General features: G+C 39.2%; 1 protein-coding gene and 2 non-coding genes across 3 annotated transcripts in view; 1 reads left to right on the top strand and 2 right to left on the bottom strand.

The window, feature by feature from the left end:
• The window catches only part of LOC126198950 (zinc finger protein 732-like), a 35,043-nt gene extending 23,041 nt beyond the window's left edge, over positions 1-12,002 (bottom strand). Inside the window, exons 1-2 of the mRNA XM_049935595.1 lie at positions 11,803-12,002; positions 11,613-11,674 (exon numbers count right to left, since the gene is read on the bottom strand). Of these exons, the coding sequence (XP_049791552.1) occupies positions 11,613-11,628 (16 nt within the window). The 5' untranslated portion in view covers positions 11,629-11,674; positions 11,803-12,002. The remainder of the gene's footprint in view (positions 1-11,612; positions 11,675-11,802) is intronic.
• On the top strand, positions 4,044-4,185 carry LOC126199992 (small nucleolar RNA SNORD90). The gene has a single exon (XR_007540182.1). It is a non-coding gene; the product is annotated as a small nucleolar RNA SNORD90 (small nucleolar RNA).
• Positions 4,049-4,190, bottom strand: LOC126199991 (small nucleolar RNA SNORD90). The gene has a single exon (XR_007540181.1). It is a non-coding gene; the product is annotated as a small nucleolar RNA SNORD90 (small nucleolar RNA).
• Positions 12,003-14,364: the final 2,362 nt, after the last annotated feature.

Genomic DNA, 14,364 nt, shown 5'->3' with positions numbered 1-14,364 from the left:
GCTTGTGAAGAACTTCTTCGGCGATTTGAACGAGAAGGTGATGGCTTCCTTGTAAGAATCGTTACTGGGAACGAAACCTGGGTTCACTCCCACCAACTGGAAACAAAGAGAGCGGGCAAGGTATGGTGCCATTCCTCATCACCAAAACCAAAGAAGTTTCGAACACAACCATCACCAGGGAAGATTATGGTGACTCTCTATTGCGACGAAAAAGGTGTCATTTTTGAGCATTACATGCCTAGAGGGACCACTGTCACCAGTGCATCATACACAGATCTCCTAAAAAAAAATCACCTGCGGCCTGCAATCAAATCAAAGTCAGTAGGTGTCCTTTTGCAACATGACAATGCAAGGCCCCACACTGCCCGTACCACAGTTGCAACAATCACAGACCCGCATTTTGAGTGTCTTCCTCATCCACTATACACATCACACCTTACCCTAAGTGATTTCCATATGTTTGGACCACTCAAAGACAAAATGGGAGGAAAGAAGTTCCATTCTGATGAAGAGGTACGCCACGTGGTGCACGAGTGGTTGCGCGGACTACCAAAATAATTTTTTTCTAAAGGAATTTATGCACTTTGTAAGCACTGGAGGACTTGCATTGAGTGTGGGGGGAGATTAAGTTGAAAAGTGATACAGCTTTGTACCACTTCTGCACAATAAATAATATTTAAAAAAATATTTAAGGTTTTCATTTGACTCACCCTCGTAGCTTTAGCAACTGCTATACAACTTATGTTTATTTAGTTGTCACACCACTTATGAGAAACTCTTCTCAAGCGCACCTGTGTTTCTGCATTGATTTAAACTCAAGGGAGAAACAAACGTAGCTGAATAGTGCTGAAACAAAGCGACCTATCTGTTTGTTATTGTCAATTGTCTGCACTTATTGGATACAAACTCACTCTTGGAGACAAGTAATTTTACACGGCAGATCACTGAACTGGCCCCCATAGAAAGTGGTTGTGTCATACAATAAGTGTATTTGTGTCAATAGTAGCAAAACTTTTGTGCAAAATCATCAATAGTCTGAAAAATAAGACATACATTCTGAACCATTAATAGACTTTTTTTTATCCAGCTCACAGTCAACATATGCAAAAAAACTGTTCATTTTGCACAACACTTCTACTTGTGTTTTCAGAAAAATTACAATTCTCTGTAAGTTTTATTACTTTTTACAAGAGCAAAATTAATGTATTTAATGCTTCATGCAGTCAGGTTGCTAAGAGTCACCCTAGGGTAGCTCCACACTGTGCACTCCGACTTGACAACGAAGAGAATATATATATTTGAAGACCTCTAAGTGAAGTTCACACAATTTCGACAAAAGAAGCACCTGGTATGTCTCTTCAGTATGTTGTTGTTGTTGTCTTCAGTCCTGAGACTGGTTTGAAGCAGCTATCATATGCTACTCTATCCTGTGCAAGCTTCATCTCCCAGTACTTACTGCAACCTACATCCTTCTGAATCTGCTTAGTGTATTCATCTCTTGGTCTCCCTCTACGATTTTTACCCTCCACACTGCGCTCCAATGCTAAATTTGTGATCCCTTCATGCCTCAGAACATGTCCTAACAACTGGTCCCTTCTTCTTGTCAAGTTGGTGCCACAAACTCCTCTTCTGCCCTATTCTATTCAAAACCTCCTCATTAGTTATGTGATCTACCCATCTAATCTTCAGCATTCTTCTGTAGCACCACATTTCAAAAGCTTCTATTATCTTCTTGTCCAAACTATTTATCATCCATGTTTCATTTCCATACATGGCTACACTCCATACAAATACTTTCAGAAACGACTTCCCGACACTTAAATCTATACTCGATGTTAACAAATTTCTCTTCTTCAGAAACGCTTTCCTTGCCATTGCCAGTCTACATTTTATATCCTCTCTACTTTGACCATCATCAGTAATTTTGCTCCCCAAATAGCAAAACTTCTTTATACCACTTTAAGTGTCTCATTTCCTAATCTAATTCCCTCAGCATCACCCGACTTAATTCGACTACATTCCATTATCCTCATTTTGCTTTTGTTGATGTTAATCTTAAATCCTCCTTTCAAGACACTGTCCATTCCGTTCAACTGCTCTTCCAAGTCCTTTGCTGTCTCTGGCAGAATTACAATGTCATCGTGAACCTCAAAGTTTCTATTTCTTCTCCATGAATTTTAATACCTACTCCAAAAACTTTTCTTTTGTTTCCTTTACTGCTTGCTCAATATACAGATTGAATAACAATGGAGATAGGCTACAACCCTGTCTCACTCCCTTCCCAACCACTGCTTCCCTTTCATACCCCTCGACTCTTATAACTGCCATCTGGTTTCTGTACAAAATTGTAAATAGCCTTTCGCTCCCTGTATTTTACTCCTGCCATCTTTAGAATTTGAAAGAGAGTATTCCAGTCAACATTGTCGAAAGCTTTCTCTAAGTCTATAAATGCTAGAAACATAGATTTGCCTTTTCTTAATCTAGCTTCTAAAATAAGTCATAGGGTCAGTATTGCCTCACGTGTTCCAACATTTCTGCGGAAACCAAACTGATCTTCCCCGAGGTCGGCTTCTACCAGTTTTTCAATTCATCTGTAAAGAATTCGCGTTAGTATTTTGCAGCAGTGACTTATTAAACTGATAGTTCGCTAATTTACACATCTGTCAACACCTGCTTTCTTTGGAATTATTATATTCTTCTTGAAGTCTGAGGGTATTTCGCCTGTCTCATACATCTTGCTCACCAGATGGTAGAGTTTTGTCAGGACTGGCTCTCCCAAGGCCGTCAGTAGTTCTAATGGAATGTTGTCTATTCCTCTTTCATTTCTATAATATTGTCCTCAAGTACATCGCCCTTGTATAGACCCTCTATATACTCCTTCCACCTTTCTGCTTTCCCTTCTTTGCTTAGAACTGGGTTGCCATCTGAGCTCTTGATATTCATACAAGTGGTTCTCTTCTCTCCAAAGGTCTCTTTAATTTTCCTGTAGGCAGTATCTATCTTACCCCTAGTGAGATAAGCCTCTACACCCTTTCATTTGTCCTCTAGCCATGCCTGCTTAGCCATTTTGCACTTCCTGTCGATCTTGTTTTTGAGACGTTTGTATTCCTTTTTGCCTGCTTCATTTACTGCATTTTTATATTTTCTCCTATCATCAATTAAATTCAATATTTCTTCTGTTACCTAAGGATTTCTACTAGCCCTAGTCTTTTTACCTACTTGATCCTCTGCTGCCTTCACTACTTCATCCCTCAAAGCTACCCACTCTTCTTCTACTGTATTTCTTTCCCCCATTATTGTCAATTGTTCCCTTATGCTCTCCCTGAAACTCTGTACAACCTCTGGTTCTTTCAGTTTATCCAGGTCCCATCTTCTTAAATTCTCACCTTTTTGCAGTTTCTTCAGTTTTAATCTACAGTTCATAACCAATAGATTGTGGTCAGAGTCCACATCTGCCCCTGGAAATGTCTTACAATTTAAAACCTGGTTCCTAAATTATTATTATATAATCTATCTGAAACCTGTCTGTATCTCCAGGCTTCTTCCATGTATACAACCTTCTTTTATGATTCTTGAACCAAGTGTTAGCTATGATTAAGTTGTGCTCTGTGCAAAATTCCACCAGGCGTGTGTGTGCGAGTGTATACCCGTCCTTTTTTCCCCCTAAGGTAAGTCTTTTCGCTCCCGGGATTGGAAAGACTTCTTACCCTCTCCCCTAAAACCCACATCCTTTCGTCTTTCCCTCTCCTTCCCTCTTTTCTGATGAGGCAACAGTTTGTTGCGAAAGCTTGAATTTTGTGTGTGTGTTTGTGTGTCTATCGACCTGCCAGCGCTTTCGTTCGGTAAGTCACATCATCTTTGTTTTAGATATATTTTTCCCATGTGGAATGTTTCCCTCCCTTATATATATATATATATATATATATATATATATATATATATATATATATATATATATATATATATATAAAAACAAAGATGATGTGACTTACCGAACGAAAGCGCTGGCAGGTCGATAGACACAGTTGCAGTGTGTTTTGTGAAAAGTACTATTTGAAATGTCTTCTGACTGAGGTCATAGGAGAGTGAAGTGTGCTGACTATTTGCATATCCATAAAAGAGTGATGCAAATAGTCAGCACACTTCACTCTCCTATGACCTCAGTCAGAAGACATTTCAAATAGTACTTTTCACAAAACACACTGCAACTGTGTCAACTGGCAAATTCCTCAGCACACTTTGCATATCCATAAAAGAGTGATCCCCCCCATGAACCATGGACCTTGCCGTTGGTGGGGAGGCTTGCGTGCCTCAGCGATACAGATGGCCGTACCGTAGGTGCAACCACAACGGAGGGGTATATGTTGAGAGGCCAGACAAACATGTGGTTCCTGAAGAGGGGCAGCAGCCTTTTCAGTAGTTGCAGGGGCAACAGTCTGGATGATTGACTGATCTGGCCTTGTAACATTAACCAAAACGGCCTTGCTGTGCTGGTACTGCGAACGGCTGAAAGCAAGGGGAAACTACAGCCGTAATTTTTCCTGAGGACATGCAGCTCTACTGTATGATTAAATGATGATGGCGTCCTCTTGGGTAAAATATTCCGGAGGTAAAATAGTCCCCCATTCGGATCTCCGGGCGGGGACTACTCAAGAGGACGTCGTTATCAGGAGAAAGAAAACTGGCGTTCTACGGATCGGAGCGTGGAATGTCAGATCACTTAATCGGGCAGGTAGGTTAGAAAATTTGAAAAGGGAAATGGATAGGTTAAAGTTAGATATAGTGGGAATTAGTGAAGTTCGGTGGCAGGAGGAACAAGACTTTTGGTCAGGTGATTACAGGGTTATAAATACAAAATCAAATAGGGGTAATGCAGGAGTAGGTTTAATAATGAATAAAAAAATAGGAGTGCGGGTTAGCTACTACAAACAGCATAGTGAACGCATTATTGTGGCCAAGATAGACACAAAGCCCATGCCTACTACAGTAGTACAAGTTTATATGCCAACTAGCTCTGCAGATGATGAAGAAATAGATGAAATGTATGATGAGATAAAAGAAATTATTCAGGTAGTGAAGGGAGACGAAAATTTAATAGTCATGGGTGACTGGAATTCATCAGTAGGAAAAGGGAGAGAAGGAAACATAGTAGGTGAATATGGATTGGGGGGAAGGAATGAAAGAGGAAGCCGCCTTGTAGAATTTTGCACAGAGCATAGCTTAATCATAGCTAACACTTGGTTCAAGAATCATGAAAGGAGGCTGTATACATGGAAGAAGCCTGGAGATACTGACAGGTTTCAGATAGATTATATAATGGTAAGACAGAGATTTAGGAACCAGGTTTTAAATTGTAAGACATTTCCTGGGGCAGATGTGGATTCTGACCACAATCTATTGGTTATGAACTGCAGATTGAAACTGAAGAAACTGCAAAAAGGTGGGAATTTAAGGAGATGGGACCTGGATAAACTGAAAGAACCAGAGGTTGTAGAGAGTTTCAGGGAGAGCATAAGGGAACAATTGACAGGAATGGGGGAAAGAAATACAGTAGAAGAAGAATGGGTAGCTCAGAGGGATGAAGTGGTGAAGGCAGCAGATGATCAAGTAGGTAAAAAGACGAGGGCTAATAGAAATCCTTGGGTAACAGAAGAAATATTGAATTTAATTGATGAAAGGAGAAAATATAAAAAATGCAGTAAATGAAGCAGGCAAAAAGGAATACAAACGTCTCAAAAATGAAATCGACAGGAAAATGGCTAAGCAGGGATGGCTAGAGGACAAATGTAAGGATGTAGAGGCTTGTCTCACTAGGGGTAAGATAGATACTGCCTACAGGAAAATTAAAGAGACCTTTGGAGAGAAGAGAACCACTTGTATGAATATCAAGAGCTCAGATGGCAACCCAGTTCTAAGCAAAGAAGGGAAGGCAGAAAGGTGGAAGGAGTATATAGAGGGTTTATACAAGGGCGATGTACTTGAGGACAATATTATGGAAATGGAAGAGGATGTAGATGAAGACGAAATGGGAGATAAGATACTGCGTGAAGAGTTTGACAGAGCACTGAAAGACCTGAGTCGAAACAAGGCCCCGGGAGTAGACAACATTCCATTAGAACTACTGATAGCCTCCGGAGAGCCAGTCATGACAAAACTCTACCATCTGGTGAGCACGATGTATGAGACAGGCGAAATACCCTCAGACTTCAAGAAGAATATAATAATTCCAATCCCAAAGAAAGCAGGTGTTGACAGATGTGAAAATTACCGAACTATCAGTTTAATAAGTCACAGCTGCAAAATACTAAAGCGAATTCTTTACAGACGAATGGAAAAACTGGTAGAAGCGGACCTCGGGGAAGATCAGTTTGGATTCCGTAGAAATGTTGGAACACGTGAGGCAATACTGACCTTACGACTTATCTTGGAAGAAAGATTAAGAAAAGGCAAACCTACGTTTCTAGCATTTGTAGACTTAGAGAAAGCTTTTGACAATGTTGACTGGAATACTCTCTTTCAAATTCTGAAGGTGGCAGGAGTAAAATACAGGGAGCGAAAGGCTATTTACAATTTGTACAGAAACCAGATGGCAGTTATAAGAGTCGAGGGGCATGAAAGGGAAGCAGTGGTTGGGAAAGGAGTGAGACAGGGTTGTAGCCTCTCCCCGATGTTATTCAATCTGTATATTGAGCAAGCAGTAAAGGAAACAAAAGAAAAATTCGGAGTAGGTATTAAAATTCATGGAGAAGAAGTAAAAACTTTGAGGTTTGCCGATGACATTGTAATTCTGTCAGAGACAGCAAAGGACTTGGAAGAGCAGTTGAACGGAATGGACAGTGTCTTGAAAGGAGGATATAAGATGAACATCAACAAAAGCAAAACAAGGATAATGGAATGTGGTCGAATTAAGTCGGGTGATGCTGAGGGAATTAGATTAGGAAATGAGACACTTAAAGTAGTAAAGGAGTTTTGCTATTTAGGGAGTAAAATAACCGATGATGGTCGAAGTAGAGAGGATATAAAATGTAGACTGGCAATGGCAAGGAAAGCGTTTCTGAAGAAGAGAAATTTGTTAACATCGAGTATAGATTTAGGTGTCAGGAAGTCGTTTCTGAAAGTATTTGTATGGAGTGTAGCCATGTATGGAAGTGAGACATGGACGATAACTAGTTTGGACAAGAAGGGAATAGAAGCTTTCGAAATGTGGTGCTACAGAAGAATGCTGAAGATAAGATGGGTAGATCACGTAACTAATGAGGAGGTATTGAATAGGATTGGGGAGAAGAGAAGTTTGTGGCACAACTTGACTAGAAGAAGGGATCGGTTGGTAGGACATGTTTTGAGGCATCAAGGGATCACAAATTTAGCATTGGAGGGCAGCGTGGAGGGTAAAAATCGTAGAGGGAGACCAAGAGATGAATACACTAAGCAGATTCAGAAGGATGTAGGTTGCAGTAGGTACTGGGAGATGAAGAAGCTTGCACAGGATAGAGTAGCATGGAGAGCTGCATCAAACCAGTCTCAGGACTGAAGACCACAACAACAACAACAAAAGAGTGATACATAAGACAAACAAAAAAAAACAGACTTTGTTCAGTTTGGGAATAAGTGTTCTCATTTGAAGACTCCGTTTCAAAGTGAAGATGTTTCCTGTGACATCTTTTTGTGTTCTAAATGTTTTGACAGAATAACTACAACGACAGTACCTGAAAAAGGTGAAGCCTCCCATGATGCAGATCTTGCATCAACAGAAGAAGAATTACATACACTGAATCAGTCAACTACTGAGGTAGGTGTTGGTCCTGTTAAGAAACTGTGGTCAGTGAAGTCGAGTCACAAGCTCTATGCATCAAGAAAGTGCAGAGAAATTACTAAAGCTATGGATGAATACACTACAACAAAACTGACCACACTCTTCAAAGCGAAAATTCCATCTTCAGAAGAAAATGAGCCAAAACACTCTTGCACCTCTTGCCAGGAATTTTTCACAAATACAAATTCAGCTGTTTAATACTGTGCATCCTGTGTGAAAAGGTGCAAGTTTTAACTATTATTCCAGAGACATTTTCAAAGAAAACAATTTTGAACCACATGCAATCAGTATCAACGTAAATGGTAGACAAAGCAAGAAATGAGGTTTGTAAAAGGAGTTTTTGGAAGACCAGGTCCCTATTATGGTCATCCTGTAGAAGCAGTTCAAGTTCAAATAGTGCAGTCATTTAATTTGGAAGATAAATGATACTATTCTCACCAGAGTGCCAACAAAAAAGACACTATAACTGTAACAGCTGAAGGTCAAAACGTTGAGAAAGTGAAGAGGTACATGACTCGCCAGTATTAAAGAAACTTTTGCAATTTATAAGAGCACCTATACAACTTTACATTAGTAGTCTGTGACATAAAGCAAGAGACTTGTTGGTTTCAAGAATGTGGTAACTGCCGTGGAAAAGTCTTTACAGACACTTGGCCTGGAAGATGTAGCAGAGAAATCTGCAAGAAAACTGTTGCCTTTGACAGTTCATTGATGAACTTGGTAAATGATCAGTGAAAGCAGTAAAACACCAGCATCTGAAGAAATTGCAACAACACATTGCAGAAGTGGAAGGGTGTGTACAGGTTGAAGAACTATGTTTAGTGCTTCACTGTGAGTTTGCTGAGAACTGGTCTGTAGTTCTACCATAAGAAGCACAAGGGCATCATTGAAATAATGACCAGGTTTCAATTCTTACAGGAGTGACACATTTTCAGAATGTTACAGGACAGACAAATTTTCAGAACAAGATCATAACTGTTGCAATTATAAGTGATGACACAGGACATGACTAAGCACACACTTTGCTAACAATGTGCAAAACCCTTAATCTTGAAACAGGGGCAGAGAAGATCATCACTTATGATTGTGTTCCTAGTCATTTTAAAAACCGTTAGCAGCTGTATGAATTGAGTAAGTCGCTTGTGACAACTGACCAGGTAGATAGTGCTACTGGTCATGGGAAGGGGTCTTGTGATGGTGTAGGAGGCCTAGTGAAGCACCATGTTACAAAACATAATCTTTCCAAACCAAATACTGCTGCAATTCAGAATGCTGAGAATTATACGAGAGTAATTAAATATTACACATCCACAGCCCTCATTCTTTTGTCCAAAGATGAAATCGAAGAATTCTGTGGGCAGAAAAAAGAAGAATGGTCCAAACAAACTACTCATGTGAACGGAATTCAGAAGACCCATTTTAGGACTCAAAAGTGATGGGGGAACTCATATTGTATGAACTTTAAAGAACAAGAAAGAAGAAATTTTGTTTGTTCAGCCAACACCTCAGAAATAGCAGGATAATATTCAGATTCACAGTCTGAGAAGGGGGATGTTTGTGGCATGTGTTATGACTGTGAGTGGCGGATTGCAGAGTTTATAGACACCAGTTATGAATTAAAGGAAATTGTAGTGAACTTTATTCTACCAAATGGACCAGCTGCTGGTTATAGGTTTCCAGCTGAAGGACAGCAACACCACCATCAGTGCTCACTTCCTGTTCACAATGTTTTGAAGAGTCTAAGTGCTCCAGTTCCTATCGGTTCAACAGGAAGGCATCACTCAATATCAAAGGAAGCAGTGGAACACATTTTTAGTTCATTGACTGGCTAATTTAAATACAAAACAGATTGCACAGAAATTGTATAAAATGAAACCTTTAAGTCTTTTAGACCTTTCACACACACTTTGGAACCATTTAAAATGCTTCAAAAATGAGTCTCTTACTCATCAAAAATTATGTTAAATAAGGCTAGGTTTTGTTTTTAATGAGCCTGTTATGTGATAATGTGGTAATAAAACATGTTTTATGTATGGCAAAAATTTCAAAAGTCCATAAATTATAAAGAGAGTTCAGAATGCTGTAGTTAAAGAACTTTGACAGGTAAGTCCAAATGGAGGATTTCTTTGTACTCATTAAGCAATTATCTTTCAAATAAAAAACCCCAACAAAATACTAGAACTGCTCAAGAGATACAACATTTTAATATTTTTTTCCCAAATTCGCATCTTCAAAATAGTATGCGCAGTGTCATCTTTGGAGGGCTGTATCTTGCAGCAGATTTTTTTATTTATTTATTTTTTTTTTTTTGAGAAAACAAAAAAATGTGTGTTCCTTACTTAGTCCTTCATGTTAACAAATGCAACATTCAATAACATCAGAGACTATGAAGGTAAGATTTTTTCCTAGCCTGTCTGAATTGATATGGACTATGCAACAACCCTTTTGTAAATGTTCCATTCGACGTGTAGGCCTAATTGAAGTACATTAAAAAAAATTAAATACTCTGTCAAAACGAAACAATTTGGCACCTACAGTCAGATGTCTTGTGAATACACTTAATCGTCATGTACAGAACACTCAATTTGCATCAAACCATTTACATGTTCAGAAAATTAACATTTGTGTCCAGCATTGAGCAGTACAACTCCTTAACATGTTGCACACACAAAGACCATTTAACAATATGTCAAGTGACAGTCTGGCTGACGACTCATATCTTATAAAATTTATCAGCTGACCTATGGTCACATGTGAATTGGATGTGTAAATATAGTTCAAGTACCATTCAACAAGAAACCCAGTCCTGCACATTCCTTGAGTGTTCGCAGGATTTGTGAAAGTGACAATTCCAGAAGATACTCATAATTAGCACTTATCACTGAATCTGCCCATTAGTAGAATCATTAGTAACATGGGCATCAAATTGATACAAGTATGAAAATAAACATGTGAAGCAATCACTCTTTGGCACACTAAAGAACTATCAACCAGTATGTGGCAGGAAGATCCCTGACAACAAACAAAAACTTACATAAACCAAGTAGGCTAATAGGGAATGAGTTGTGGGGAGGGGGATCTGCAAACATAATTTTGTAAGAAGCACTGCACTTTTTGATATGTGTACTGGTAATCAATGAAATTATAGAAATATTCTTTGTGGAATTGCTTTTTCCTTGTGTTACTGGAGGATGTAAACAGGGCCTCAGCAGTGTCAAAAAATGTGGACCAATAATAGTCATTAGGAAATACTGTGCAGTAAACAAACAGTGCAAAAATATGCAGTTGTCCAGAGAGTTAGAGACATTGTTGCCACGAACAGGGTTGAACCTACACCAGCTGGGAATGATAGCATTGGGTAGAAGATACACATAACACCCTCTCGCATTTCTCAGCATATACTGGACGTAAACAGTAGTCCTCGCTACCACAAACACATTTGCACCGTTCACGTACGCTGGCTTCGCCAACTCACAACCAAATGGTCACCTTCCTACCTAACCTAGATCTCCAGCTGCACTACAGATTAGTCTGTCGCAACAATCAATCTTACGAGTGGGGGGCAATACGTAACTTTAACCCAGCATTGTATTCTGTCGCGACAATACATACAGTTTGCCTGTATACAACCAATCATTGCACGTCACATCAAAGTCTACAACTGACTTAAAAACCACAAAGGCTACGCTTCCTTCGTAATATCTAATTATAAAACGAAAAATGCTGAAGCGATATATTTTCATGAAAGTTAAATTTGACAAGGTCCAACTTGGATAAAACAGCATTGAATTTTGTTTACCTGTAAATGATTGCATTACAGAATACAGGGCTGTGGGGTTCCAGCGGTGGCAGCATTGAAACCTGCCGAAAAGGAATGTTATTCTGTAACTGGTGTTATATATCACATCATTGATTGTGGTATACAAAAAACGTAAATCACAAAAAGATATTTACGGCTTTAATATTCACAATATATGTTGAAAACGTACAATCATCACGACGATGGCTTCCGAATGCCGCATTTATATTGAACAAAACATCATATCCTTCGCACAAGTAGCACTCGAACAGAATGTCAAAACATTACATTTGCGCTATACACACGTACAAATTAACCAGAACCAATTTTGATATGTCTAGCTTAACATTACATATATTCATCACACAGCTTACAAACTAAAAATTTCTGTCGCCATCTTGGCAGATGTATTTCCGTTCCTTAACAGCAGGCGTGACGTTCAAAGCGCAACTTTCAAAAGGGGAAAACAATACACCCCAAGGAAAAATACGTACGCCGCTAACGACTTAAAAGTCATTTCCCTTAACGTTTGCTCCAACAGCTGTCAAGTTTTCTAAAGCCCTGTTAATGACATGTTACAATATATGAAACAACTTGTACAATCAATGTTATTCCATATTCTTTCAATCCTTCGAGACGGCAATATAAGAAGTCTTTTGCGCTGTTGTGCTATTGCTGAATATTTATTTTGTTTTGATCTTGTGACAGCTCATACGATTATAAGCCACGTCAATTGTAATTACGCTGGAGTTCCACTACATGGGATAGATGTACGGAGTAATTATCCTACAGAAGGCACTTAGGGCTCTGACTTACCCAGAAGACAGGAAAAAAATTGTAATCAGTTCATGTTGGATCAAAATAAATAAATATACACATAACAGTAATATTGCTAGACATGCAGCAATTGCGTCGTTACAGTTTGGACTGAATAAGAAAAAGATTCTTAAAACACAATACATTACCATAACAAGAAATTGTTGATATTGAACTTGAAATAAACACGCGGTTACGGTATGAAAGTGAACATAAATGCTTTTACTGCCGACGCACAAAACGAATGTAGCACAAGGGTAGGCAAAACACAACCATGTTAAAAGGAACGTCTATAAAAGCGTCCATAGCAACTGCGGCAAAGATAAATATGTAGCAGAGGCATAGATTATAAATTCCAACATCCCCACTAGAAGCGATGTCTCTCAGTACTTCATTCTCGGAGTCCAAATTCTTGTGTTAGTTGCTGATGTCTGGTTCTTGGCAGTGGCTTTGTCATCATATCTGCAAGCATTCCATTTGTGGAAATCTGCTCCACTGTGATTTCTCCTGTATCTACCTTTTCCCTGATGAAATGATGCCTGGTGTCAATGTGTTTAGTGCGACCTTTATATCCACTTGCCTTTGACAGATCAATTGCATCTTTGTTGACGCAAAACAGTCTTATCGGGCACTCTGTTGGGAAAGGCTATATCTCTCTTTGCAGACGTTGCAGCCACAGTGCTTCCTGACATACAGAAGTTAAAGCCATATATTCTGCTTCTGTCGTCGAGAGAGCTACTGTTGGTTGTTTTTTACAGTTCCATGAAAATGCTTCACCTTGTAACATAAATAAAAAACCAATGGTTGATTTTCTGTCTCCTATGTCCCCATCCCAGTCAGCATCTGTGTAACCTCTGATGTCATGATCTTCTTTGGAAAATTGTAGCTTGAAGTCTTTAGTTCCATTTATATACCTTAGGATTCGCTTTACAGCTTGCCAGTGGGATATTCCAGGGTTATTATTAAACCGACTCACAGTCCGCATCTCGTGGTCATGCGGTAGCGTACTCGCTTCCCATGCCCGGGTTCCGGGTTCGATTCCCGGCGGGGTCAGGGATTTTCTCTGCCTCGTGATGACTGGGTGTTGTGTGATGTCCTTAGGTTAGTTAGGTTTAAGTAGTTCTACGTTCTAGGGGACTGATGACCATAGCTGTTAAGTCCCATAGTGCTCAGAGCCATTTTGAACCAACTTACAACACAAATTGCGTACACTAGATCTGGTCTAGTACCTAGTTGTGCATACATTAAGCTACCTACGGCTTCTTTACATGGGACTTTCGTCATGGCACCTCTTTCTCTCTCTGTTTTTGGGCTCATTTCATGACTTAATACTTCGTTATTGTCAAGCGGGGTGGAAACTGGATTACATGTTATACTTTCGTAAAATGTGATTTATATAATGACTCTGATCCAACCATAAAAGTCCAAGCTTCTGATCTCTTTGTCACTCGGATCCCTAGACAACTGGATACTTCTCCAAGGTCCTTTAGTTTAAGTTGTTCCTTTAGTTGTTCTTTAAATGCAATTTTCTGTTGCATATTGTTTCAAAATATCAGCATGTCATCTACGTAAACAGCTACAATTAATATATCACTTCCTCGGTTTCTGTGATAAATATGTGGATCAGTGGTGGACCTGCTGAAATTTAAACTTAACAGAACTTTGTCCAGTTTGAGATTCCAACAGCAACTTCCCTGTTTAAGTCCATACACTGCTTTCTTGAGTCTTTTAATACCTTCATATTTGACTATTTTTGTCACATAGTTAACTGTGGGAATTTTAATATAAATTTCTTCTTTCAAATCGCCTTGCAAAAAAGCTATCACCACATCACAATGATCAATGTACAAGTCATATTTAGCAGCTAGTCTAAACGAATATCTGAGCGAACTGTATCGTATCACTGGTGAGTATGTTTCTTCATAGTCCAAACCCT

The sequence above is a fragment of the Schistocerca nitens genome, chromosome 8, assembly GCF_023898315.1.
Source record: "Schistocerca nitens isolate TAMUIC-IGC-003100 chromosome 8, iqSchNite1.1, whole genome shotgun sequence".
In the NCBI taxonomy this organism is placed as follows: domain Eukaryota; kingdom Metazoa; phylum Arthropoda; class Insecta; order Orthoptera; family Acrididae; genus Schistocerca; species Schistocerca nitens.
This window is presented reverse-complemented; position numbering and strand designations above follow the sequence as displayed.